The sequence below is a fragment of the Lepidochelys kempii genome, chromosome 3, assembly GCF_965140285.1.
Source record: "Lepidochelys kempii isolate rLepKem1 chromosome 3, rLepKem1.hap1, whole genome shotgun sequence".
NCBI lineage: Eukaryota > Metazoa > Chordata > Testudines > Cheloniidae > Lepidochelys > Lepidochelys kempii.
Window position 1 is genome coordinate 76,609,303 of NC_136382.1, and position 27,544 is coordinate 76,636,846.

The 27,544-nt window shown below is 39.9% G+C and overlaps 1 protein-coding gene and 1 long non-coding RNA gene across 3 annotated transcripts; one reads left to right on the plus strand and one right to left on the minus strand.

The window, feature by feature from the left end:
* Nucleotides 1-2,287: 2,287 nt before the first annotated feature.
* On the minus strand, nucleotides 2,288-27,047 carry CCNC (cyclin C). 2 transcript variants are annotated; one of them, XM_073336849.2, is made up of 12 exons: nucleotides 26,885-27,047; nucleotides 24,961-25,067; nucleotides 21,283-21,367; nucleotides 20,979-21,048; nucleotides 19,444-19,495; nucleotides 16,647-16,702; nucleotides 13,616-13,651; nucleotides 8,973-9,064; nucleotides 7,089-7,156; nucleotides 6,621-6,700; nucleotides 4,712-4,830; nucleotides 2,288-3,963 (listed from the first exon to the last, which is right to left on the minus strand). In XM_073336849.2, the coding sequence occupies exons 1-12, from the start codon at nucleotides 26,914-26,916 to the stop codon at nucleotides 3,909-3,911; spliced, it is 852 nt and encodes a 283-aa protein (XP_073192950.1). In that variant the 5' UTR covers nucleotides 26,917-27,047; the 3' UTR covers nucleotides 2,288-3,908. The 2 variants fall into 2 exon arrangements, with proteins under 2 accessions (XP_073192950.1, XP_073192951.1); XM_073336850.2 differs by lacking the exons at nucleotides 21,283-21,367; nucleotides 26,885-27,047 and having other exon boundaries at nucleotides 24,961-25,020.
* LOC140908881 (uncharacterized) lies at nucleotides 22,345-25,271 on the plus strand. The gene is made up of 3 exons (XR_012158007.2): nucleotides 22,345-22,398; nucleotides 23,140-23,434; nucleotides 24,680-25,271. It is a non-coding gene; the product is annotated as an uncharacterized LOC140908881 (long non-coding RNA).
* Nucleotides 27,048-27,544: the final 497 nt, after the last annotated feature.

Sequence of the window (27,544 nt, forward strand, 5' to 3'; positions counted from 1 at the left end):
GCTGGTTATTCTGAATTTAAAATGTGATTTGAGAGTTGAAGATTACACAAGTAGCAATTTGATTCTCCTTTGGTCATATGTTAAAATTACTATGAAACTACTCCATGAAAAAAATTTAAAGCTAAGGACTCCAAAGTAAAAACTGAACATACTGTACTAATGATATACTTCATAGTAATGTGTACAACAGGGGATCATGGTTAAACTTATGGTGATGAACAGACTTTATAAATTTTGTTATATAGTCCTCTTGCCCAGTTATTTTAATTGGGTTAGAATGATACTTGGTACTAATCTGCATATAGTAGCTGTTCTTAACCTGTCTTGTCAGAAGGGCAAATAGGAAGGGAGGAACAGATCCTGCAAACACAAGAGGTGACACTCTCAAATGTGACTGCAAAATGTAATGAGTCTGGCTACAGGAGCTATGTAAAGGTACTTCAAGAAGGTTTAGTAACATTTAAAAGTAAATATAGAGTTTTGGCTAGAAAACTACAGACAATTTATATACCTTCCTTATGAGCCTAATGTGAAATAAGAATTTTAGGCATATGACCTGATAGTATAGATGTGATTGATTTAGGTTTGGATTCTTCAGAGCCCAAGGGAGTTAGACACTGACTAGCTCTACAGTGAGAAATACAGATCAACAATTATTAGCAACCCTGCTCATATAAGTACACTTGCTATTGTATTACAGTAGAATCCCCAGTTTATAAACTGGGCATTGAGTTCATAAAATTGAACATTATGAAGTTATAGTCGGTATGGTGCATAAGCTGTAGTTTGATGCACTGCATCATTTTGTCCTTCATGCTACGGCAAAGTGACTTCCAATGCATTGAAGGAATCAGAATATGAAGGGATGTCTACTTGCTGCTTTGACATTTTCATTATGTAACATATTCCCCATCAAGAAAAATGGTTTGCATAACTTATAGCTTATAAAACTGAAGTTCTGTTGTGCTTAGACTTGCAATTTGTTGCAGGTTAGATCACAGGCTACTCAATGAGCAGCTTTGCCCTTTAACTTTCCACCTGCATAGGAGAAGAAATGTAGATTTTTCTTCTTTTTCTTTTAGATATGGGTCTGACCGGTTACTTGTGCATGACTAGACAACTTTAATGATCTCTAATGGGGTAGCAACTATTGAGCAGTGGGTTCAGTGTAGGGTACACAGCTGTTTATATTGCCAAATGAGGGATGGGAGAATTACCAGGATAGATTCTTGCTAAATAGGAATAGAGAGGTTACTGTGTGGGGAAATGTTGAGAATCGCTGCTTAAGTCCATTTGCAAGTTATTGGAACATGAATTAGCAGTGCTTTATATGAACTACACATGTCCCCTAATCTGTACAAATAGCTTTCCTCTGGAGTTGGAATTTTGACTTAGCCTTCTTTGGCATACTACTTGATGACCTGACAGACCACCTCTTTATGTTCAGTCCCCAAAGGTGGGACTTACAGGAGCACTAAGCTAGCCATCCCCCGCCCCCTTTTAAAGGAAGAGGGTGCTTTTGGAAGGGCACTTTTCAACAGTAGAACTCTTCCTCCTCTCCACCTAAGTTGTTTTGACAGAACCTTGATTTGTTGGTGATAAGGGCACACTTTAAAGTTCTCTCTTGCAGGCTTTTATTAAGGGTGTTAATGTAGATTTGCCTTAGAGGGACAGTTGGTGTCATGTGTATCTTAAATGTTTGTACAAATATGTGGGGATAAGTACTTTAAAAAAAATCTAAAGGGTGTAGACATCCTACTAAAGGGTACCAGAAACCAGCTAGTCTATTTCACTTTAGGAAGGCTTTCAATTTATGCTGTTTACTTTATTGTGGGGGTGGATACAGTTTCTTTTTGAGGTCAGTCTACCATATCTTAACAGTCAGAGCTATTTTACATTATAACCTGTTATACTGTTTCTCCTCCTATCCCCCCTACCCCCACATTTGGGTAGGGATTTTCTGGTCACCATTTTCTTGTATCTGTGGTAACAGTGTAATGGCGTTTTAGCTCTGAGGACTAGCAGAGAAGTGATACTTGTCTAATGCAATTAGTGAACTCTTTAGAACTATATGGAAAAAATACTTTCACCACTATAATCATGAAAACATTTACATGCAGAAGCAAGAAGTTTTGAAAACAAATGGTTAACTTTCTAGTCTAACACATTGTATTAAAACTGTAGATTATGTAAAATACTTATTAACACAGCTACTACTGAGGAATACTACCTCAGTAAAGCTTTAGTTCAGGAATAATCAATCAGTGTTAAGAACTACACACAATCATTGTCATTTTGCATTGATTTATTCCTACTCATGTCCTCATTACAAACAATACTGTTTAAGTTTCAAGGGTCAAAACCAACATGTCAATTTTCAAGAGTAGAAGGACCAAGTGTCTTTACCAACAAAAGTAATAAGGCTAAAATGCCTGTTTTCTCAGTATAAAGTGTTAATAATTTGCATTAAATGTTGTATTAAAAAAAAACTTGAATAAGTGCAACTAGCCTCATTAACTGCATACAAAACCACCTTTTGGGTTGCATCTTTGAATGAGGAGTCCAGTAGAGGATTACAGAAAAGTAAGGTGGTTTTTAAATGGTCAAGTTTTAGAATTAACAAGGTCCATCGGGCCAGGTTTTTCAAGCACTTATTGTCTATACTTTAGACCTGTGTAATGTGTTACTATGCTTTGCGAAAAAATTTAGATTGGACAAAAAGCTATTAGACTTCAGTTTTTCTCATTCAACTTTTATTTGTGGGCAAATCAGCATTTTCAGTTGAGAATTAAATAGTACGCAAGCTGTTGGGCAAGGGGGACAAAACATTAAAATCTTTAGGGCCAAATCTTGACTTGAGTGGGAGTTCTGCATGACTCAGGCATGTAGGGTACAGCCCATGGTTTGAAGGAAACTCATTTTGTCCAGCAAGTAGGTAACAAAAGAATCCCATTGCAGTAATTCTCAAGAGCTACTCTTAGTCACATTTTAAAACAGCCAGGATGAAGCTTACTCCTTTCAGTAAACTTCTACAGAATCTCATTCATAACATGAAGGCAGACTAACAGTGTATACCTTTTTGTACCAAAAAAATCCACAATAAAAAGATAGCAATATTATCCAAATATGATTACGTGCTTCTAAAACATTTGATTGCACAGTATAGTACTTGCAAATAATTTAAACTTTAATATTTGAAATGGTGAAAACTTTTTTTTCCCCCTCAAATGTCCACTATACATATTGCACTTTTCTGGTAAGCTGGGCTACTAGGTTTTGTGGAAAAATATCTGAGCTCCATGTACTGAGTAAAACAGCATCCTTTTAGTCCAGAAGAGGAACTTAATTTCTTTCCTGCACTGGTTTTACTGAAACTCGTAACATTTTTTACAGGTTTTTGCAGCCTTTGTTGCTGAAAGATTAGTTTTTTTTTTTTAATAATATTCCTTAGCTATAAAACAAACTCGGTAAATGACAAGATTTATACACCATCCTCCTTCAGTAATAAACAAAATGATGAAGACACAGGGCCATTAATATGGTTACACTCGACAGGCTTCATTACTGCAGTTTAAAAAATAATCTTCACTTTAATGGCAACCTACATTTTTCTGAAAGCAAACAAAACTATTAATACTGAAGTGGATGTGTGAATCTTTTGAAGCTCTGTTCAAAACTTCTGAATTCCTTACATTGAGAAATCTTGCTAATACAGTAGTTCCAGTGTTAAAGGGGTTCATGCAATTTTAAAGAAAAAGCTTTCAACACGCTTGATAGAAACAAGCCATTTATTCTTCAAGTTCTTTGTCAAAGACGTTATTAAAACCTTCTGTCCATTTCATGAACACAATTAAGATCCCAGTATGTCTTGATCCAAAGTGGTCCATAATAAAGTTCTTTGGAATGTCTTAAGACTGATTATAGCTGGAGTTCTGACTTCCATTTGGACCCTGTTCTCCTTCACTGTTTAGAGGGAGAAATACATATTTCAGATACAAAATGTATATTAGTTACATTGCTAGCTTTTAAGAAAGGAAGAACTATTGTGCAATAGAAGACAGTACTAAAAACCTCTTGAAATAGAGAATCTTTAGACACAAAATTCAAAGCATTTTTTTTTGCCTTTCCTAACTCTATGCAATCAAAAACCCACTGTTTTGATAACTAGGTCTAAATAAATTAATTCCACTAGAAAGCATGCAAAACAGCCAGCACTTGAAGGACTTGATTTTCAAAATTGCACATGCAAAAAAAATGTCCAGTTGTGCACCCAGTTTACTTCTGCAGTTACCATAATTAAGCTTACATATTTGCACCTTAGTGGTGATTTGCATGTGCAGATTGTCAATTTACACAACACCCAATCACAGTATCTACAAGAGCAAATTTTACATGCAGTTCTGAGCAGTCAGGCCTTCCTAGTTATGGTGAACTCATGTAAACGAAGTTCCCATTAAATGACTTTAGTCAGAAAAACTAACAATAAAATGTTTAAAACTATTCTCATCAACCAGAAGCAATTCTTCTTCATGGCTCCCAAACTAGTAGACAGGAGTGAGTCTATCATGGAAAGATCTGGACTGTAAACATACTGTATTTACTATGCCCCTAATGAAATATTCACTTGTGTTTTAAGAGGAAGTGTCTAGTTTAAGACATTGTACAATATATGAAGTGGTATGAAAAAAGAAAAGTAAAAACTGTATAGTACCTGTTTGGAGGTGGTTTCGGTTTAGGCATCTTACTAAGAATAGTAGCCATTTCTTTCCTCTCATCAAAGTTCTTCCACTGTTCATACAGTTTTAGAATGACCCTGATTATTTCCAAAATCTAATTAGAAAGAGATATTTGAGATCAGATACGATAGTGGTTCTGTGTTCATCACTACCGATACAAATGTGTAGCCATCAACCAACCAAAATGTAAATATGATGCTTTCTCTATATCAGAGTGGCTTTCACATCAGTCTCAACAATTTAGCAATCTTAACTATTTCCACAGATAGCTGAGAGGGTCTTGGTCTAGCTTAGGGGTTCTAAAGCTTTTCCTTAGGGTAAATTACATCATAACACTTGTCAGGGATGGTGTCTAGATTCACATGTTCTGCCTCAGGCACAGAGGGCTGGACTTGATGTCTCGAGACCCCTTCCAGCCCTGCATTTCTAGGATACTGCAAAGAGAGTGCGTCTCTTGGGCCACTTTGCCTCCCATTCAGAATTACACAAACCACTTTTTTTTCTCCCCATCAAAAACTAAACATCCCACCTGTTACATGGAAAAATAATATTAGCTATGTATTTTTAGCTTCTTTTAAGGCTATTTAGCAGCTGGTAAACAGGATAGGCAGTAGCATATAACCAGCCAGCTCACCATGGATCACCCAGCAAGTGGTCTGCAGACCACAGGTGTTCCGTGGACCAAGGTTTCATAACCACTGGTTTAGGTACCCTGAAGGAGGGAAGGGGCTGACCAGTGCACAAGTATTTTGTCCTATGAACTGTAACTTTCCCACAGCTGCTCTTGTGTTTGCCAAAGTACTGTCTACCAATTTTTTATTTTTTTCACCTCTTGTAATTTTTTTTATTCATACCACTTTTTTTTGCTTTGTGGCCATCTTAGCTCTCCCCTCTCTTCCTACTAACCTCTACAAATATGAATTTCTAGTGCAGTATTTTTACTAAGCAAGGACTGCATGTGATGTATGGCTCTCATGTTGGCAGATAGTAAAAACAAACAAAACAAACAAACAAAACCTGAGTTTAGATAAAGCATTAAGCACCATGGAAGCAACACACATCTCTGAAATCAGTCACAATTGACTAAGGAGTCTGGTGATGTGAACTGTTAAGCCTAGACTGTTATTCGTATCAGAACTGGGAAGTCTAAATACACACAAATATGTTCAGCAGCAGGAGTAACTTGGTAGCTACATAGCACCACCCCTTGGTACAGAGTAGTTTCCCCCTGTACTCCCTGTCGTGTTCAGCTCATTTTACCTTACACTGGTATGCACAACACACTGCAACTGTGCTGTGCAGTCAAGCCCAAAAGTGTAATTCATATAGCCTGGTTCAGCAAAGCTCTAAAGCATAAGCTTAAGTGCTTTAATTAATTGGGGTCATAGTACTTTTCATCCAGAAAGATTTGCTGTGTGTAAAACATTTTGGAAAGTACAGAACAGCTATATTAAAAATAAGAATGGTGAGTAAGCAACTGCTACTGCAGAAAGAATTAGGCAGAATTGCCCACACTGGAGTTTGGCCAGAATGCTTGGGCTAACACCTTTATTTTGTGAAAGATGCCATAGGCTATTTCATGACCACAACTAAACAAGAGCTCAGTTTTAGGTTTCATCTGAAAAATGACAACTCCAGAAGCACTCTGTGCTTGACAACTGGCTCAGCGGACAGAGTGCTATGCGCTGAATAACCAAGTCCTCTTTCTGAAATATCTGGGTTTTTTGAGATGTCTCCCATCCAACTCCTGCCTACGTTTAACAATGCATAGTGTGTATCATCTAACAAGAGTATAAATCTAAATGATAGGCAAGCAAAATATCAATTTATAATATTAATGACATAGCTTTCTAGTCAGTATGTATCAAGTAAGAAAAAAAATACCTTCTCCATATCAACAGACAACTCAGCAAACCACTGCCTTGCATCCTTCTGCTGGACAACACAGGCCACATGCAGGCAAGCTGCAAAGTAAAATAAGTGTAGGGACATGTCTACTGAACAAAGATTAGTTTGTTAAAAGATTAATTTTCAGAATATATTTTCTACTATTATTTCCTTCTTTATAATTGAGGGTTTCTGCCTCCCTTTACCACTGTCTATTCTACAACACTTCCAAGACATAGTTTTCAAGGATTAAGCTCACAATCAAGCTTTCCGGTTTCTTGCAAGATTTTCAAGCCATATGACTGCACCATCAATAACATCTGAAGTGCTAATTGAAGGAGATGGTGGGGATAAACAAATCAACATTCTTTAGTACAGTGAATTTGCTAAGAAATGCCCATTCATGGAACACTATGAAAGATGAAACCATTCAGATACAGTGAAATAGTTGAACTTATTACCTACCTAGGGCTATCATGAAGGGAGGGTACAGTAGACAAAGATCAGTTCTATATGTGTCATTCACTATCCTCCTGTGCAAACAAAAGTAGTAAACACTCTGTTGTTCACCTTTATTCTCATTTTACTTCAGAAGTTACTGTCTATTTTAAAAGTTAGGAGGAATTTGTTTACATTAAGACAGTCAGAAATAAAGGTGGGGAAAATCATGAATATCTGTATCCATGTAAAAAGAAAAGGAGGACTTGTGGCACCTTAGAGACTAACACATTTATTTGAGCATAAGCTTTCGTGAGCTACAGCTCACTTCATCGGAAAGCTTATGCTCACAAAAGCTTATGCTCAAATAAATGTGTTAGTCTCTAAGGTGCCACAAGTCCTCCTTTTCTTTTTGCAGATACAGACTAACATGGCTGCTACTCTGAAATGTATCCATGTACATACACTTCTAATCTTGAATCTTTTGATTCATTCCCAGGTGATCATAGTAATGGTTTGCTTCTAAGCACTCTATGTGAAGTATATTTTGCTTCCTAATAAATTGTTGCTTTGCAAAATATTTTGAAGATGCATCATAAAATTGTCAGCATCAACCAATCCTCACAGCTCTCCTGTGAGGTATTATAATCCTCGTTTTACGGAGGAGGAAACAAGGGCAAAAAGAGTAAGTAGTGTGTTCAAAGCTATGGAGGGAGTCCATGTCTGAGTTTAAGTTATAATTAGTTATATAATAATAATATATACAATAAATTATAATAAGTTATAATTCAGGAGCTCTTGGCTTCTACTAGACAGTCCAGAGTAACAGACTAAATTTTTTATTGCCTATTTTATTTTTATTTTAAAAAGAAAGCTTTGTTAATCTAAACAGTGGTTTTCAAACTGGGGTATGAATCTCTCTAGGGGTATACAAGCTCTCATCATGGGGTATACAAGAAAAATCCTGTAATGGCAGACAATGCATTTTATTTAGTACAGAAGTTATCAAACTATGGGGAGCATACCCATAATGGGGGGCACTGAGAAAAGTTCTGGGGGAGGGCGAGCGGCAATACCAGGCGACTTGGGCCAGCGCCTCACTGCTGGGCTTGAGGAGGGAGTACCACCTCCATGCCTGACTCACCTTAGTGGGCCACCCAGCCTGTCGGGAGGGAGGTTGCAATGAGTTGAGCCCCACCTTTGAGTTACCATTTTTGGTTGCACACCCCCAACCCCGAGAGGTGGGTGACCTGCTGAAGTGAGTCAGGGGGTGGAGCTGGCACTCCCTCCCCGAGCCCCACTGCGCAGGGCTGGCCCAAACCGCCTAGCGTCGTTACTCATTCCCCTGAATCTTCCTCCATGTCTCTGTGGGGGGGGGGCACACACCTCAGTTTGAAATCCTCTAGAAGCTATTGCTAAATGGAGTGCCATTCCAGATTTCTGCCCGTGACCCCCCACCCACCCACATTGACTCTGCCTATCTCAGATGGAGGCACTTGGTGTAGACTACATTATTTGGAAAGGGGTACGCAGCCTAAAAAGTTTGAAAATCACAGATCTAAAAGAACAGATCAACTGTATACTACTTCTGACATGTTCTACTATGACAAGGTACAACAAAAAGCTCTCACATTAGCAGGGAAAGAGCATCTCTATTCAGTGTTCATTATTTAGCAGGGCAGGCACCGTGCCACTAGTTCTGGTCTACACACAAGTTTAAAATCAGTTTGAAACCAGAATAGTTACACCGTCAACCCCTGTGTAGACACACGTACATCAATAAATTGCTGCCACTTTGTGTTTAGACATGGCCAAACCAACTTGTACTTGACCATCTCTGAAGTTTATTTTTTCAAGTTAGCTTTCCTACTGAAAGAATGCACTAGTATTATTAACCTTTGTCTTTATTACCATGCGAGGGGTAGCAGCATGTCTTCTTGGCCCATATCCTGCACATATTGGAGCAAAGGTCTATAAGGATGATACACTATCAAACAGCAATCCTAGAAACAAGTTTAAAAAAATCAAATTATAATTCTAATAGAAAATACACCGTCATCAGTTTGCATTATAAACATTGATTTAACAATCTTTTTTTCTCCCCTTTCAGTTTTATATATTTTAGCATCATGACACCCTAATTCTGGGATAATGAGGGAAGCACTCTCTCTCTAAAATACCATTATATAGACTGATTGCCAGTCTGTCAACATCCTTTGCCTCTCTAAGGGAAAAGAAAAGTGCCACATCTTCAGCTCACTGAAACCTTATTTGCCTACAAACCCATAATTCCCAACTGAAAATTCAGAACGCTGCCAGAAAAGAGTCTGTCACTAAATAATACCATACATGAGAAGCTTGCCAAATAACGGACACTGGTTTTAAAAGTCTAAACAGCTCTGAATTTTCTTACTCTCTCTTAAGGTTGGAGTGTACAAGGAAGAACAAAGACCCCCCTCGCCTCCCAACAATAGCTAGTTATAGGCAGTGGTGAGCTGGAGCTGGTTCGCTGGAACCGGTTCACTGGAACCAGTTGTTAAATTTAGAAGCCCTTTTAGAACCAGTTGTTCCGTGAGGGACAACCGGTTCTAAAAGGGCTTCTAAATTTAACAACCAGCCAAAAGTGGCGCCTTAGGCGCAGACTCCATGGGTGCTCCAGGGCTGGAGCACCCAAGGGGAAAATTTGGTGGGTGCAGAGCAACCACTGGCAGCTCTCCGCCCCACGCCCGGCCTCAGCTCACCTCCGCTCCGCCTTTGCCTCCTCCCCTGAACACGCCACCCTGCTCCGCTTCTCCGCCCCCCACCCCCCGGCTTCCCACAAGTCAGCTGTTCGCGCAGGAACAGGGAGGTGGAGGGGAAGGGGGCTGAGAAGCAAGCGGCAGCTACGTGCTCAGGCCCAGGGAGGTGGAGGTGAGCTGGGGTCGGGGGGCGCGAGGAGGGCCACCCGTGCTGCAGCAGGTAACCCTGGGGGCACGCAGGGGAACTGCTCCCCGCTCCAGCTCACCTCTGCCACCCTGGGCCTGAGTGCGAAGCCGCCACCTGCTTCTCAGCCCTCCCAGGCTTCCCGTGCGAACAGCTGATTTGCGGGAAGCCAGGGGGGCGCGGAGAAGCAGAGCGGGGTGGCGCATTCAGGGGAGGAGGCAGAGGCGGAGTGGAGGTGAGGTGAGCTGGGGCCGGGCACGGGGTGGGGAGCACCCACCAAATTTTCCCCATGGCTGCTGCAGACTCGGAGCACCCACGGAGTCTGCGCCTAAGGAGCCGCTTTTGATGTGATTAGTGGGGAGCGGCCGCTACACTACCCCGCCCCTAGGAGCCAGAGGAACCTGCCGGATGCTGCCTGGGAGCTGCCCTAGGTAAGCACCACCAGGACTCCCCACCTCGCCCCCCAGCAGGTCCCTCTGGCTCTTAGGGGCGGGGTGGGCACCCACTACGGTGGCCCACAAGACCCTCCTGCCCGGTTCTGGGGGCAGTCAGGGGACGGGGTGGATGGGGCAGGGGTCCGGGGGGGGGCATCAAGGAACACGGGATGTTGGATGGGGCAGGAGTCCTGGGGGGCCGGGGTGGGCAATGTCCCCCTCGTGGGGGGAGAAGGGAACGGGTTGTTAAGATTTTGGCAGCTCATCACTGGTTATAGGTATGCAACACTGGAGGGCTGTGTCAGTGAATATGTGCTACACACAAAAGCTGAAATCAAATATTGCATGTACATTGTTACAGGGGAAAAATGTTAATTGTCACAAAAAGTAACTTTCTGTAAATAATATCAGAGGAGTAGCCATGTTAGTCTGGATGTGTAAAAGCGACAAAGAGTCCTGTGGCACCTTATAGACTAAGACGTATTGGAGCATAAGCTTTTGTGGGTGAATACCCACTTTGTCAGATGCATGTAAATAAAGTCAGTTGCAATTAAGGTCTGATTAATTCTCAAGATCAGAGACTGTTCCTAAGCACAGCACAGAACACCAATATTCAAAACACCTCTTTCTCAAGAAAAGAAATATTTCTCCTGTTACAAAAACACCGAAAGTCAAATACAGGGAATTTGGGACATCTCATTGCTGCAGTAACTTCAAACATTGTTAAAATAACTATTTGTTCTTGAAAAGAAAAGGAGTACTTGTGGCACCTTAGAGACTAACCAATTTATTTGAGCATAAGCTTTCATGAGCTACAGCTCGCTTCATCGGATGCATACTGTGGAAACTGCAGAAGACATTATATACAGAGAGACCATGAAACAATACCTCCTCCCACCCCACTCTCCTGCTGGTAATAGCTTATCTAAAGTGATCACTCTCCTTACAATGTGTATGATAATCAAGTTGGGCCATTTCCAGCACAAATCCAGGTTCTCTCAACCTCCGCCCGCCCCCCCCCCCCCCACACACACACAAACTCACTCTCCTGCTGCTAATAGCTTATCCAAAGTGACCACTCTCCCTACAATGTGCATGATAATCAAGGTGGGCCATTTCCAGCACAAATCCAAGTTTCCTCACCCCCTACCTCCATACACACACAAACTCACTCTCCTGCTGGCAATAGCTCATCCAAACTGACCACTCTCCTTACAATGTGTATGATAATCAAGGTGGGCCATTTCCAGCATAAATCCAAGTTTAACCAGAACGTCTGGGGAGGGGGGGTAGGAAAACACAAGGGGAAATAGGCTACCTTGCATAATGACTTAGCCACTCCCAGTCTCTATTTAAGCCTAAATTGATAGTATCCAATTTGCAAATGAATTCCAATTCAGCAGTTTCTCGCTGGAGTCTGGATTTGAAGTTTTTTGTTTTAAGATAGCGACCTTCATATCTTAAAACAAAAAAACTATTACCAGCAGGAGAGTGAGTTTGTGTGTGTGGTTTTTGGAAAAAAGGGGGCGGGGGTGAGAAAACCTGGATTTGTGCTGGAAATGGCCCACCTTGATTATCATACACATTGTAAAGAGAGTGGTCACTTTGGATGGGCTATTACCAGCAGGAGAGTGAGTTGGGGGGGGGGGGGGGCGCGAAGGGTGAGAAAACCTGGATTTGTGCTGGAAATGGCCCAACTCGATTATCATACACATTGTAAGGAGAGTGATCACTTTAGATAAGCTATTACTAGCAGGAGAGTGGGGTGGGAGGAGGTATTGTTTCATGGTCTCTGTGTATATAATGTCTTCTGCAGTTTTCACAGTATGCATCCGATGAAGTGAGCTGTAGCTCACGAAAGCTTATGCTCAAATAAATTGACTAATCTCTAAGGTGCCACAAGTACTCCTTTTCTTTTTGCGAATACAGACTAACACGGTTGTTAATCTGAAACCTATTTGTTCTTGCATATTTACAAAAATTAACCTATGTTTCATATCCTTATCATGCATTTAAAAGGGCTCCTCTTTCTGGCACTAGTTATCTGAGGTGTAGAATAGTTATCTGAGCCCACTCCCTCTGCAGCCTGGGACAAGTCACTTAATCTCCCTGCCTCAGTTTCTCTTCCTCCACTATAAAAATTAAGATAACCCCCAAACAACCCTAACAAAGACTCAAGTTAGCTAAATACTGGTGTGATGCTCTGAAGATGCAGACACTAAATAAATTATTTAGTATTTTGGCAACTCCAAGAACTGCTCACCTGTATTTGGTACGTTTAAGTGCTTTATAGTACTGGATACAGGTAGTGGCAGCATTACAAATGTATACAATTACATATTTGAAAACCTATGTTAAAACAACATTATTTAGGTTGTAGAGTTAGGCATTCAAAAGTTAGGAAATGTCAGATTTTAGGTTCCCTATGCAACCTTAATTCGGCCTCCTGCACAGCATCATGCTAGAGTCTCTAGTTACATGATCACATACTATTTGAGCACAAAAAGTTAACTACATGATTGTACCGTTCCACAGGACCCCTGCCTCATTCAATGCACAAAATGGACAATGTTCAGGGAATGAGGCAGATGTTCAATATTTATTTTTATCTTCATTATCAACTGTGGCCCTGTCTTAACAGGACACCATCCAACTCCTGCAATGAATACATAATTATTAATTTCCTTGTGGTATTTTCTAGAACACTAATGTTCTAATATCTGAATGCTTCACAAATATTAATGAATTTATCTTCAGATTTGCACTGTGAGAATTTGAATGTTCACATTCAGTTATTATTTTGGCACACTGCCAAAGTTTAGTTGAAAGGAAAATGGTGACTTTCAAAAGTTTCTCTCAGCCAAACTTGAACAGAATTTCTTGGTACAAAAGATACATCTCTATCTCCGACCCTAGGGTCTTCACCCTGTTAAATTTTAGAGTCCTTCTGCACATAATGGAAATATTCGAGTTTTTCAAAAATGATCACTAGAATCTTTACAGTGCAAAATGGTAAGCAACCTATATACAGGGGGTCGCTAACCTCCACATATTCGAAAACACAAAAGTTAATTGAGAAAAGGGGACAATAAGAACCTCAACAATGAAACTCAGGTTGAACAAACAAATGGCAGCTCCATACATATTATTTCCGTAAAAATAAACTAATCTGGTAGTAAGAGAAAGAAAGACACCTACCATTAATTCTAAAAGATAGAATTCACATTCTAATATCTGCAAAGAATTAAAAATATAATTAAGCAACAATTTTCTCTTAACAGGAAAGAGAATACAGGGTTAGTCAGCATCCAGACTAATACATTTTTTTACATACAAGAATTCCTATATACTACGAATTGCGCAAGAAACCCCAGTCATTCCACAGCGCTTTCACCAATTCCAAATTTTTTTTTATAGAAACACTACAAACCAATTAAGAAATATCTCAACAGAAATAATCTTTAGCTAGTCAACTGTCTCATCATTTTAATAACCACTCCACTTCTAAGGACAGGTTTTTTTTCTGTCATTGCTGTGTACTTAAGTATTCTCATTTAACTGTTCTATGAATATGTTCTGTGGACTATTTCATTTACAGTACTTATGCTGCTTTGTTCACATGGGGACGGATCTTTCAAGGGGTTGAGTGCCCCCAACTTCATTGGAGGTTAAAAACAGTTGAGGACACTTGCGCCTGTGTAGATTTAGTTTCTCTACCCTTACAGCAAAGACTGAAATGAAATGAAAAGGATATCTGGGATATTGACAGATGTATAGGATATTAGAGTATAAAATGTTACTAAAATATTCTGATAAATTATAGACATCAAGACAAGATATCTCATATTCAAGACTCAGGATGATGGCTTAGCATCATAAGAAGGGGACTAGACTGCATTTGTTTAGTTAAAGCAAGCAATATTTTCCTGTATATTAAGAAAGGCTATGAAACTATAATGATGGCACTAACTGTATTACACTAAACTAGAAGACATTTAACATTTCTAATACAATTATGTGGCAAATAGGAACGTCAGTTACCAGCCTCCAATCACATATTTTATTACCAATAAGTAATTTCAGAGGTATCTACTAAGAGATTGGGTATGCTGAAGTTTCCCATGGTATTGGTTCCATGTAACCAATCCTTGATGCATCATACAATTCTATAAACTGAATGCTGACTCAACAAGAACCAGAATAGCAGTGCTGTTCAATATTATACTTTTATGTGGCTTTGAGTTTGATCCTAAAATAGCAGCACAGCATTGCCCCCAGGGATCTACATCAAGATCTAAAGAAGAATTAATATATAACATTGGGCTGGCCAGCTCTGCTGGAGAGCAGTAAAAATGAAAATGAAAAATTATATTGAGATTAGAATTTAGTAGTATCTTATTATATATCACAGTTGCCAAGACTGTAAGGAGACATGCTTTGCCTTTGGGAATATGATAGTAAAAGCTAAAAGGAAGTAAATTTGAAAGAAATATATTACATTAATAAAATCTGTACCAATCCCCTCATTATTGTGGGGCTTCATTACCAAAGATATTGCCTTCACAACACTTGGAAATTTCTTAAGTCTAAATAAGAGTTGTAGAAAGAGGGACAGATTTTTACTACAGATTAAATATTGGGGACAAAAATAAAAAACATTTAACATGAGCCAACTGTTCCCATGTGTAGGCCTGGTGAGTATCCCAGGAATTGGAATTACTTTGATCTACTCTGGAGCAGTGTACTTAGTAACCAACTGCTGTATAATTACTGCTATTTTATTCAGTCCCACTTTATTTCTCTCTTCCCTTTATAATATTTCTCTTTCTACTAATTTAAGGAAAGTAGGTGATACAACAAGTAACTCTTTCATAAAGAAACTGCAAGCATGGACATGGGTTACCCAAAGAAAGTTTCCCTACAACTAATTCAAAGTTAATTGTGAACAGCTTGAAATAACCTTGAAACAACAGTGAAACTATATTGCTTAGAAATTACTTAACAAAAAATATGTCTTACTTTTCCATGGAAGACCTGAAAAAAAACTTGTTTCCAAAGGATTGCCTGGTGCAATTTTCACTCAGTTGGGCCCCAAATTGAGATTTAATTGCCTCTCGTTACAAAATAGTACAATGCATTACATTTATAAAACAGTCAATATGTTGTAGCCATATGAATTAAATAAAAAGGCAAAGGAGCTAAATATTCATGCAGAGCCAGAATCGCACAAGTCAGGTCACTAAATTAATGATTAGGGTCCTACCAAATTCATGGTCATTTTTGGTCAACTTCAGGGTCATAGGATTTTAAAAATTGTAAATTTCATGATTTCAGCTATTGAAATCAGAAATTTCAGTGTTGCAATTATAGAGGTCCTGACCCAGGGTTGTGTGTGGGGAGGGGGGGGCGGGGTGTGGTACTGCCACCCCTACTTCTGCGTTGCTGCTGGTAGCAGCGCTGCCTTCAGAGCTGGGCAGCTGGAGAGCAGTGGCTGCTGGCTGGGAGCCCAGCTCTGAAGGCAGAGCCGCCACCACCACCAGCAGCGCAGAAGTTGTGGTATGGTATTGCCATCCTTACTTCTGCACTGCTGCCTGCTGGGCCCACAGTAAGCAGCTGCCACTCTCTGGCCACCCAACTCTGAAGGCAGCAGTGCAGAAGTAAGGGTGGGATGGGATGGTATTGCCACCCTGACTTCTGCGCTGCTGCTGGGGTGGGGGTGCCGTCTTCAGAATTGGGCACCCAGTCAACAGCTGCTGCTCTCCAGCCATCCAGTTCTGAAGGCAGTGCAGAAGTAAGGGTGGCAATACCACAACCTCCCTAAAATAACCTTGCGACCCTCCCTGAAACTCCCCTTTGGGTCAGGCCCCCCAATTTGAGAAATGCTGGTCTCTCCCATGAATTCAGTATAGTAGAGGGTAAAAGCTCACAAAAGACCAGATTTCACTGTCCGTGAAGCATTTTTCATGGCCGTGAATTTGGTAGGTATTTATTTATTTGTGATTTATTTATGATACAGAGCTGTTCCACCTGTAAGAAAAAGACAGTTACCTTTTCCGTAACTGGTGTTCTTCGAGATGTGTTGCTCATGCCCATTCAACTTGTGCATGTGGCGAGCACACACACCTAAGTTGAATGGACATGAGCAAGCACTCAAAGAAGGACATACAATTTATTCCTGCTCACACATGCTTGTCTATGTATTTATTCGTTAGAGTTATATCATACTTACATGATTCATCCTATAAGGAAACTCCTTCGGAAAGGCATAAGAAAACCTAGTTTTCACTGTAGTAAAAAGAGATTGATATATTAAAAATAATGACAAAATTAAATCAAATATTCTTCTTTACTTATTTCTATTAGTTCTTCAGCATGTAGAGCCTCAAACCCTCTTATCTGGCCACTAACGATCTACTGCTATACATAAAGAACAATCCTACTTGGAAGAGGAGAATTAACTCAATTGTATAACTCAGTGGTTTAATTCCTGAAAGATGAAGTATTATTTGAATAAAGACTGTCAGTTCTGTCAGATCATGCATTTTTAAACCTATTTTAGAAACTCCCCCTCTGAACAAAATGGACAACAATTAACATTTTCTGAGCAGACAGTGTTCCCTGTAATACTGAGAGACAGTAATTTAGGGCCTGATTCTGGCTGAAGTCTACTATACCATTGACATCAGTAGGAGGAGGATCTAGCCCTCTGAACAACTAAAGGGTTGAACCTGAAGTCCTTAGGTATGTATGCACATTCCATATACTTCCATGTGAATTTTGTCTGTAGGATCACACCACTAGATGGAAATTTTAGTTTCAAATTAAAAGAGTAATTTTAATTTTGAGTTGTTCAATAGATTAAAAACAATAATGAACTGCTCAATGATTATGTGGACTATTTATTCAGAAAACTACTGCAACTTCATTTACTTGTTTTTAATTTACACAAGAAACAATATACAATGTAAAGAAGCCAAAAACTAATGTAAACAATACAATTCTATAATAATTTTAAAAAGAGAACCCTGTGTATACCACTGCCTGAGAAAAACAGCATTAGAAGTGGAGGAGAATATAGCTTGACCAAGCCAAGTTTTAGGAACAGACCCAGTTGCAGGTCAATTATACTGCTCTGTGTCAAACAGAAACAAGACTACAGTTCACCATCAGTGGACAGTCCTTTCATCATGGCTCTTTAATTGACTCTGAAGTTGGGCAGAAAAGATCTCCTCACCACGCTTTTTCAGGCAAGTAGGGGTAAAAGAATCCCAATTTTTTTTGGGAGAGTTGTGGGGAAAAGATTTGATTTCCAAAGCATGCTGGAGCCATCGCCCTATTGAGCTGTTCCTGCACTCAACTGCAGGGGTAGAGTGAAGAGGTTGCTAGAGATCAATTGAAGGTGCCTTCTCCCCAAGGGGAAGTGTACACTGCCTCCTCAGTGCCTCTAGCAACTGCGCAAAGTGCAAAGGACCAAACTGTCTCAATTAACTAGCAGGTCTTCCTTTTTGTTAGTTTCCTTTTATGCATCTCCTATTTTTTCCACTCAACTCTTTTTTCCCCTCCTCTCCAAAGTCCTATACCAATCCGCTGAACCTGTGCTGCTGAAGAAGCTCTGCTAACAGAGGCACAGGCAGAAGACAGACATACAAAAGTGAGGTTGAAGAAAAAGCCACCTGTGCATTGTCCTCCCTCTCAATGTGTGCTCCCAAGAACAGTGGAGTATTTTGTTTTTAAAAGCATTGCAAGATCCCTGAAAGCTAACACTAAATTTAGACTCCTGTATCTTTATCAAATACATATCTGCTGTCCTCATTGATGCACAAAGTTATTACACAAATCTGCACTCTTGCTAAGGTTTTAATGTAAAATGGCAAACCTACTAACTGCAGTACTGACGTATTTTTAGTCGCAGAATTCTACATAAATATTTTTTCAGTAACTTAAGTCAGTCCTTAGAAGATCATATCATATACAAGCTTAATCTTTTTCCAAATGTCAAAATACAGGATTCTACAAACTTTAAGATTCTAATCTGAAGATCGTTTATTTTTAAAATGAAAACAATATTATGGATGTCACTTTGGTTCAGCAATAACTCCTCCTCTCCCAACCATTAGGGTTTCTTGGGGTGGGATCTTTGGTCTTCCAGCTGGCATTGATGAAGTGTTTCATCTTCTGGTGGTGGAACTGTCACAGGGCTAACCTCATGGAGTGATATACTGCATACACAAGCTACAAATGCAGCCAGTCACCTGTCCTCTCAAGTTCTAGGTGGGGTTTTGAATGCATTGACCTACATTTTGAAGAGCAGAGTAGTGAGAAATTATCAGCTGAGAGCAGCTGGGCCTTCTAGTTTGGATCATGAATTCATCTGCATAAGTCATTAGTTTAAGGACCTCAGGGAATGAGAGGAAGTTATAGGAAAGAACGGAAAAGGAGAATAAGGGGAAATAATTTTTAAGTGTTTTCTCTAATTAGATTTTAACTTTATAAAAACTTAGAAATAGTATCTTTTGCTTGACCTATGAAAATGAATTGAATCTATAACAATGTGTTTGCAATTAGCAATTTTCCAACAAACAAAAAGTATTTAGGTCTATCAAAAATCTCAAACAGAATAGTAGTTCTATGAAAGCTAATAGTGATAAAAAGGACAAATAAAGCCCAACACTTCTGATTTACACCGTTGCTTGAATTGAAATCTAGAGCTGATTTTCAGGGTTTCTTTATTTAGGATAATCATCATGGCTCCTTATTTTTAGTTGTGATTTGACTGATATGTTCCCACCAGAATTGATACCAGTGTAGAATGGTACACAGAAAGGACCTTTTCTTCCACATACACACTTCAAACAGGTGTCTTTTCCCCTAAAAGCACAGACGATGTAAATGAGTTGCCCTTATGGAGCAAGGTTAAAAATCCCTCATGATTTGATAAGAAACTATTTCTTAACAAAGTGAACATCTCCTCTCCCCTGAAAATAGCTTCCTTAATATAGTATAACAAACACATCATTTACACTTACATACAGAAGTAGCAGCAGAAATCAACCTTGTGTTTGAGACCACACCAAATTCCTGAGCAAAGAAGAGCGGTAAATGAGGTGACCCAGTTAGTATTGAACTTGCTGAAATATCATTTGATCACACTTTTATCAGTTTAAAAGCACTGGGTTTTCTTGCTAGACTTTTTTTTTACATTACATTTTAACTAAATATTTTCTTCCCTATTAAATTTCTGTTTAGGTGATCAGAATGAGTTAATTATTTAAGTAAAGCTACACCAACACAGAGGTTACTTTTCATTTAATAATTACTCCACTGTTCTCATTAAAATGAATGGTAACAAACATTTAATACTCATAAATGTCACATTCACAATACTTAATTTATGTATAGTACCCATACAGAATAGGCAGTCATACTGCAAGCTCCAACATCCCACTACCAATACATCTCAATCTTGTTTGAGAGGAAACCCTGTTCTAGAAAGCCACTGGTAATGTTTCAAGGCTAGCTCAGTCTTCATGCATTATTGTTGGCAGTATTAGCAGAGAAGACAAGGCCTTATTTACATTGAATAATTTTACAGAAACATTCCCAACAGTGTTAACACCAGTTCAGCTGCCCTCTTAACACCAGTCGGAGCCCAAGTATAGACAAGGCTTTGGCGGCACCCAGTGTTTCCAATACTGTGTAAATTAAAACTGTGTATCTATTATTTCTGTCTGCCATTATCAGAAGATTAAATTAACACAGTGATAAAAAGAAACTGCACACACAGGATGCTGCCAAAGCTTCGTCTACACCAAGACTTTCACTAGTGCTAACAAGAGTTCAGCTGAACCAGCTGTAACATCAGCAGAGTGCGTGTGTGTGTGGACATCTATCAAAGAATGACCTGAGACCATTTTATTTCACAAAGGGCCACGAACATCCTCCAGATTATAACAAATCTCAGGCATTGCTGACCCTGGCCATACTCAAGTCAGGGAGCTTCAGCTGGAAAGATTGGTTCCTCCTTACCAATATCCTTTGCCATCCAACTATGCACACTTTTCTTAAAATAAAGATCTGAGCTACAGCATTTGCTATTGAAATTTAAAAAAAGTGTGGTAAATCCTTCCCATATACAGTGAAAAACACAGTAGAATTTCAATTATATTTGAAAATTGGAGTAAACATTTAACCAGTTTCTATACATAACAGACAAAACTGAACCACATAAAAATGGAGATTTTACGGAACAGCAGCACAATTTAAGATAAATAAATAACTACATTAAAATATCATCTAAACAGTCTGTCAAAATCTCCAAGATCCTTTAGGGTTGAGAAAACAGGCCAGTAACTCAGGCAACATTGTGAAAAATGAAGTACTACTTAATAGCAGCAATCATTGGGCATTTTCTCTCCGACGCTAAAGCGATACAGAAATCCATAGAAAAAAAGAGGTCTGAACCCCCAAATCATGGAAACAAAAAATACCTTAAGAACCTTAAATATTTCATCTCCCTTATATATCATATAGTTTTACATTAGAAAATTATAATACATCATACCTCTACTTTGGATGCCAAAAACACACACGTAGGAGCCATTAATACTGGATCTATACTTTTTAGGGAATATCTGAAATGTCATAACAAAATTATACGTTGTTTTACACACGTAGAAAGATTAATGTATTAAGAGCACCACACTTGCTTTGGAAATGTAAAAACTGTTTAACATTATCAACATAAAAGCTTTACACCATTCACAAACAAAAATGGCATTTTTATTTTATTATTGCACTTTTAAAGGGCTATCAAAATCTGCCTAACAAACGCGTTATTCTTGTACCATTATAGTAAACAGTCCTACCTGGCATAGAATCTCTTGAAGTAGACTGTAGCAGTGGCAATAACTTGTTGTCTTAATTTAAGATGTTCACCTAAAGCCTGGATGACTTAAAAAAAAAAAAGAACAATATATTTAAGTTGCGTTTCAATATGATTGGTACCATTTATTGGGCACACTACGTGGGGCCCATGGGAGAAACTGGATTGAAAGGGTTCTAAAGTGTGGTCAGACAGCCCTCATTTTAAATTCAGAGGTTTGACTCCACAGAGACCATGTTTCAGCAGGCCATTTTGATAACAGTGGATGCATGCTGCAGCCTGTGGTGTATGTGGACTGGACATTTTCTTAAAGATGAGGATGACAATTTGCTCCATTATGCACAAATTATGCATGTCCCTTGGGAAGGTGACCACATACTACACAGCCTCCACTGGGTAAAATGTGGGTGTCCATTTTACAGTCTAAAATTCAAATGTTTTAAATTAAACTTGACTTTTACATGCATTGTAAATTGAATAAAGCTGCCAACAAACATGGTCACTGGATTTGGCAGAGGCAGCAGGTGTTGGAGAAGTGACATGTTTAGTCTAGGGAAAGGGGATGGAAGACCAGAGGAAGTAGTCAGCTGCTCCATCACAAGTGTTCTCTGCCAGCTGGCCAAGAAGCAGCCCTGGTGTCAGCTGTGCAGGTAGCTCATTTGGCCTCTCAGGCAAAGGAAAGGTGCCAAGCACATTAGATGCATCAGTCTGGGATACAGAGCAGAGGTGGGATTAAAGAACGATGGAATGAAACATTACACATGCTACTTTTCCTGTATTTCTCTCTCTGCTGTTAGTTCGAGCAAGCAATGCCATATCAGTATCGTGCCTTTTATACAGAGGTCTCAAGTTATGTCATTTAGTTTACACGCAACATATTTTAAGCATGTACAGCAAAAACCAAACAGTGGTATCAGATGGGAAAAGCAAGCAGTTTAAATTATTAAACATTGTTAGAATCTTACACTGTATTAGAAGCATATAAGCACTTGTAATTGTCTAGTTTGCTCATGCGCCATTGTCCACTGTCTCCCACAGACAACAGAAGCTCTCTCCCCATATGCAAGGACCTAAACGGCTCCCAGTTGAGAATGTGAAGGTACTGGGGGCATGGCTGGCTGGAGGTGGGATGAACCTGAGGGAAAGTCACTCTTAATGGCCTTATTCTTTGGCTACCCAGCAGATTTTGCAGAGGAAAAAATTATGTCATGTGTTAACATTACTCAAAGTAAAACTAAGTCCTTATCTCTGACTTGTGACCTCCTCATTCCCTCAGGGAGAGAACACACATATTGCACAGTTAAGGCCAGGCTGCCAATGGCCTCAAGGCTCATAAATAAGCAATGCTGCCAAGGAAGGAGCCAAGCTGCAACATGAAATGTCTCTGCACAAATACCTCAATATCCACAAGCTTCCCAATGAATCTTGAACATTTGCACAATTACAGTATTGTGTCCCCTGATCTCACTACATGCTGGTGTCCTCACACTGGGGATGATGCATCAGAAAAATCCATGCAGTAAGCCACACAGAATTTTATAAGTTCATTTTCCCTTCCCCTGGGGTTTTTCTGTAGGAGGGAATGGTTGGGCCATATGTGACCAGAGAGAGAAACCAAGTGAGATTTAGAAAAGAAAAAAAAAAAGTTAACTGATAAGTGCCTAAAGAAACCTTATAAATGGAAGCTTTCAAATGAAGTATTTTAAAGAATGTTATTAGGTTGTTTAGCTTCAATGTTTCACAAAAATTTAATACTAAAAAGTGTTTTCACAACCATTTCAAAAACTTGATTTAAAAATGAAAACATTTCTGTTTAAAGTTGAAATACTTTTCTTAACAGCTTGTAACCGAAACATGTGCTAATGCATGAAAACCAGAAAAGAAAACTAGTCTACTCCAAAGGAACATAAATTCTAGTAAATGTCCACACTCCTACAGATGAAAGTGGTCACAAACGTCCTTCTTTGGACAATGGTAAGAGCTGATTAAAAAAACCTAACTTAAAAAGTATGTAACAAAACAAGTGACTGACATTCATTTAATCAGCTGGTAATCTTCACCAGAAAATGGAAGTAACTAGTCTGTTTTCTTTGTCCGAGAGGAATGAAGCACTAAAAGCAACATCAACGGAAAAAGTAAGATTTTTAAAATATTTTAGTTTTCATAAATCTATCAATGTCCTTTTAAATCTTGTTACATTACAAAATCAGAATACTGTTTTACTTTGTCCTCAAGGAACTTTAGGATAGTTAATTCATTAGATAAACATGAGTGCTCACTCAGTTATTTTGTACTATACAAGTGTTAATACAGCCAAATTATTTGTGATCAGATTTTGCAGAGTACTTTAATCTTGGTAATTGTAAATAAGAATAGCTATGCCAAAGAGAAATGCATCTGAGCATAGAAGTGGGGGATGGAAAACTAGAGTTATAGAGTTCATGTTAGATGCCAGGACTATAAGTGCCCTCAAGAAAGTCACTAACCTTTCTGTCTCAAGAAAAGGAGTACTTGTGGCACCTTAGATACTAACCAATTTATTTGAGCTCACAAAAGCTTATACTCAAATAAATTGGTTAGTCTCTAAGGTGCCACAAGTACTCCTTTTCTTTTTGCAAATACAGACTAACACGGCTGTTACTCTGAAACCTTTCTGTCTCAGTTTCTCCTCCCAGACAACTGAGAAAATACTGTTACCTATCTTACAAGATGGTTCAAAGAGAGTATTTAAATAGCACTTTGCACAAAGTGCTAGTTTAAGAGTCTTTTCTCCCTTAGGGCTTGGTCCTGCAAGATACTTAAACGTTCTGGTCTTTATGACACAAAGCACTTAAGCCCAGATTTTAAAGCTATTTAGGCGTTCCTGTGCTCAGCATTGCAATGCCTAACTGATTTATGAGCCTAATTTCATTTTCAGAAGTGACTTAGGGTTCATTAATGCGGGGGGGGGGGGGGGGGAATCCTGCAGCAGCGAGTCTCAGAGCCTCAGTCAACTGACTCGGTGACTGGGGTGGATCTCAGAGCCCGGGCTCCAACACTGTTATTTTCAGCCCCACAGCACAAGCCCAAAATCAGTTGACTCAGTCTGAGACTCACTGCTACATTTTTTGTTTGTTTTTTTTCTGAAGTGTGGATGTGCCCTAAATCACTTCTAAAAATTAGACTTAGGCATTGCAATGCTGAGTACAGCAACACCTACATTACTCAGATTTTTAAAGGTATCTCATTGCTCCAACAGGACTATTCCAGTGCTTAAATGTCAGGGCCAGAGTGTTCAGCACCTTGCAGGATCAAGCCCTAAATAACTCCACATTCTAACCTTTAAGCCTCTACATATAAATTTGCTTCTTTTTTTGCCCTCCCTCTTTTTGTCTTTACAGAAACTTCCTGAAAATAAGAAGGAAGACTTTTGAAATTTCATAACATAACTGAGAAATACATATGCAGCTAGTTTATCTATAAAACTCCTCATACAACTAAGAATACAGCTAATCTGAATAATTTATAAAAGATTGTAACTTAAAGTTACGTGTTTAATAGGTTGAGAGAATGTATATAAGATGTTATGAGAAACTGATATTCTAAGCAACTGAAACCTGAATTCAGACATGGTAAATACAATATGGGCTAAACAGCCGAGCTAAAAATAAAACCATTTTACCATTAGTAAAGAATATCTGTAGTTTCCAATATTCTTCTTCTGTCAGAAATTTCAAATCCTTTTGGCGTTCCTTCAACAAATCTTGTTTATCCAAAATCCATTGTAAACTGGTGGGGGGGAAAGCAATTTTTAAAAACTACGCACAAACATTATGTAGTGTCTTTAGCACAACTAGATTGCAGATTACATTTGGGGACCAAACAGGCTGACAGTATCTCTTTAATCTAGTCTTGCAATACTAGAGGCACTCTTGTGAAATGAATACTCATTAGGGTCATTAAAGTAAGGCTTTTGGAAAAATACTCACAAAAAGTAAGAGGATTTCTTTTAATTTTGTTGCTGAAAATGTTTATAAAACTGATAAATTGTCAGTTATTCATGTATTTTATTCTATATTTTTATCAAATATGCCTTTTTAAAATTCTGTATACTCAAATCTGGACTGATCTGCATTCTTCATTCTTGTATAATAATGAGATACTCTATCAGTTCATTCTTGGCTATCTTGCATATTTAGTTCAAGGGCCTTTCCTTCAAGGAAAGGCTTTTCAATTCCTCTCTCTCTCCTTGGTGCAGAATATTATTAGACGTGAAGGGAGTATTTACACAGCCATTCCTGGAGCATTTGTGACTTTTTTTCTGCAACCCCAATATACAAACGCTCAAAAAAACCCTTTAAAATGCTAGCCTTCCACAGATGCTACAATTACCTTTTTTAATTAGTTGCCAACATTTTTAATCTGACTACTTCAATTGGGATTACTCACATGCTTCATACAAATATTTATACATATGCTTAACCTGTGTGAGTCTAACTGAACCACTTCCACTTCCTACATATAGTCATACTTCTTGAGCTTGTCCAGTCATGAGTTTTGCATGCTTATCCTATGTATAAATATGGAAAGGTCACCTATGTATACATAGGCTAGAGTGGGATGAAAGTTGTGGATTTACTGGTAAATCGTTTGTGTGTACATGAACATTCCCAATTATTACAATCAGGGTAGCCAAGTGAGTAAGGCACAAAATAGAAGAGAAAGGAAATGACTAAACTGCAGGTATTATGAAAATTGCTACTAAGCCAGAGAAACTGATCAGCTGGTTTAACTATATAGATACCAATATACTCTAGCTACTAAAACAGGTAAGTGCTTATTTTTGTTTATAAATATTTCTATTTGAGTCATTTTAATTAGCAATGAATCATCATAAGTCCCTTATGAACCCTATTTTATATGGTCATGTGCCTGATTTTGCTAAAAGACATTTTCCTCCCATCACACTATTCTTCCTTCTGTCACAAGTTTTAATTTCATGCTCTAGATCTCCTTCTCAACTGTTTCGAAAATGTTCTTATTTTTTAATTTTGTTTTGTCCGTTAAAAAAAAATTCAAATCTTCCAAAACACATTCTCTGGCCCACAATTTGGATGTGTCAGAACCCGGGTCTGGGGGTGAGAACAACACACAGGTATTTTAATTATTATTCATAAATTATTGGCATTGCCCAAATCGAGTACAGAACTCCCTCACCCCCACCTAACAGCTTTCCACACAAGTTTAATAAGCTTTCTATGGCCTTCACTTAAAAAAAAAGCAAACAAAAAACCGCGGTGGAAACAAGGGGGGGGAAGGGAGTCAGGAGCAAACTGAAGTGACTGGGCAAAGGACCGGGTTAACGAGCGTCCGGGTGGATTTAAAAGCCCCCGGCCACACTGTTGTGGTCTCCACAACCCCGAGCCCAACCCTCCCAGATGCACCGTGGCCACAGGGACAGCTGCGCCCAGCCTACCCCAAGCCCCTGCACACAACCCCCCCCCGCAGCCAGCGCCGAGCCCCAGGAGCCCCCTCCTGCCGGACCAGGCGCCCCACGGCCACCCGCCCCCCTCCAGGCAGCCCCGGGCCGGGCGGGGGCCACTCACTAGTGCGAGCTCTGCCAGAAGTTCCCTGCCATGAAGAGGAGTCCGGAGGCGGCTGCTTCGTGTCACGCTGCCGACGACCCCGCCGCTCAGCCCGGCAGCAGCAGCAGCAGCGGGAGGAGGGAGGAGGAAGGAGGCGGCGGCGGCGGCAGGAGCCCGGTGGTGTCCTGGCTCCGCCGACCGGCGGCGCCCGTTGCCGAGCGCGCCAGTTCCCGCGCAGGCGGGTTCCGCCTGGAAACCGCCCCGCCGCCGGGCGGGGGCAGCGAGAGCGGGGCTGGCCGGGGGCGCGTGTCCGGGTCAGGCGGCGGCGGGCGGGGGCCAGGCAGGGTCGGCGGCAGGGCGGCTGCGCTGGGGAGGCGGGAGCGGCTGAGTGGGGCAGACAGGGAACGCCGGACCCCCTTGTGCACGCCGCTGGCCGGACTCGGGCTGCCTGGGGGGCGCTGTGTGCTGGGGCAGCGCCTGGCCCCGGGGACAGCGGCTGTTCCCTGCTCTCTGCTGCACTTTGTGTCCCCCTGATTTCTGAGGGCAGACGTAGATGGGCTAAGGAAATTCCGAATGGAATGGTAGGACTGGAAGGGACCTCGAGAGGTCAGCTAGTCCAGACCTCTGCACTCACGCCAGGACTAAGGATTATCTAGGCCATCCCTGACAGGTGTTTGTCCA

What these genes read in the sequence shown, in the direction of transcription:
- CCNC (XM_073336849.2), bottom strand. Translation starts at nt 26,916, where the DNA reads ATGGCAGGGAACTTCTGGCAGAGCTCGCACTA. An exon ending in ATGCTGCTACCCCTCGCATG is followed by an intron (nt 7,157 to 8,972) that starts GTAATAAAGACA and finishes TTGTTTGCACAG; the next exon opens with GAGGATAGTGAATGACACAT. An exon ending in CCGAAACCACCTCCAAACAG is followed by an intron (nt 3,964 to 4,711) that starts GTACTATACAGT and finishes CCCTCTAAACAG; the next exon opens with TGAAGGAGAACAGGGTCCAA.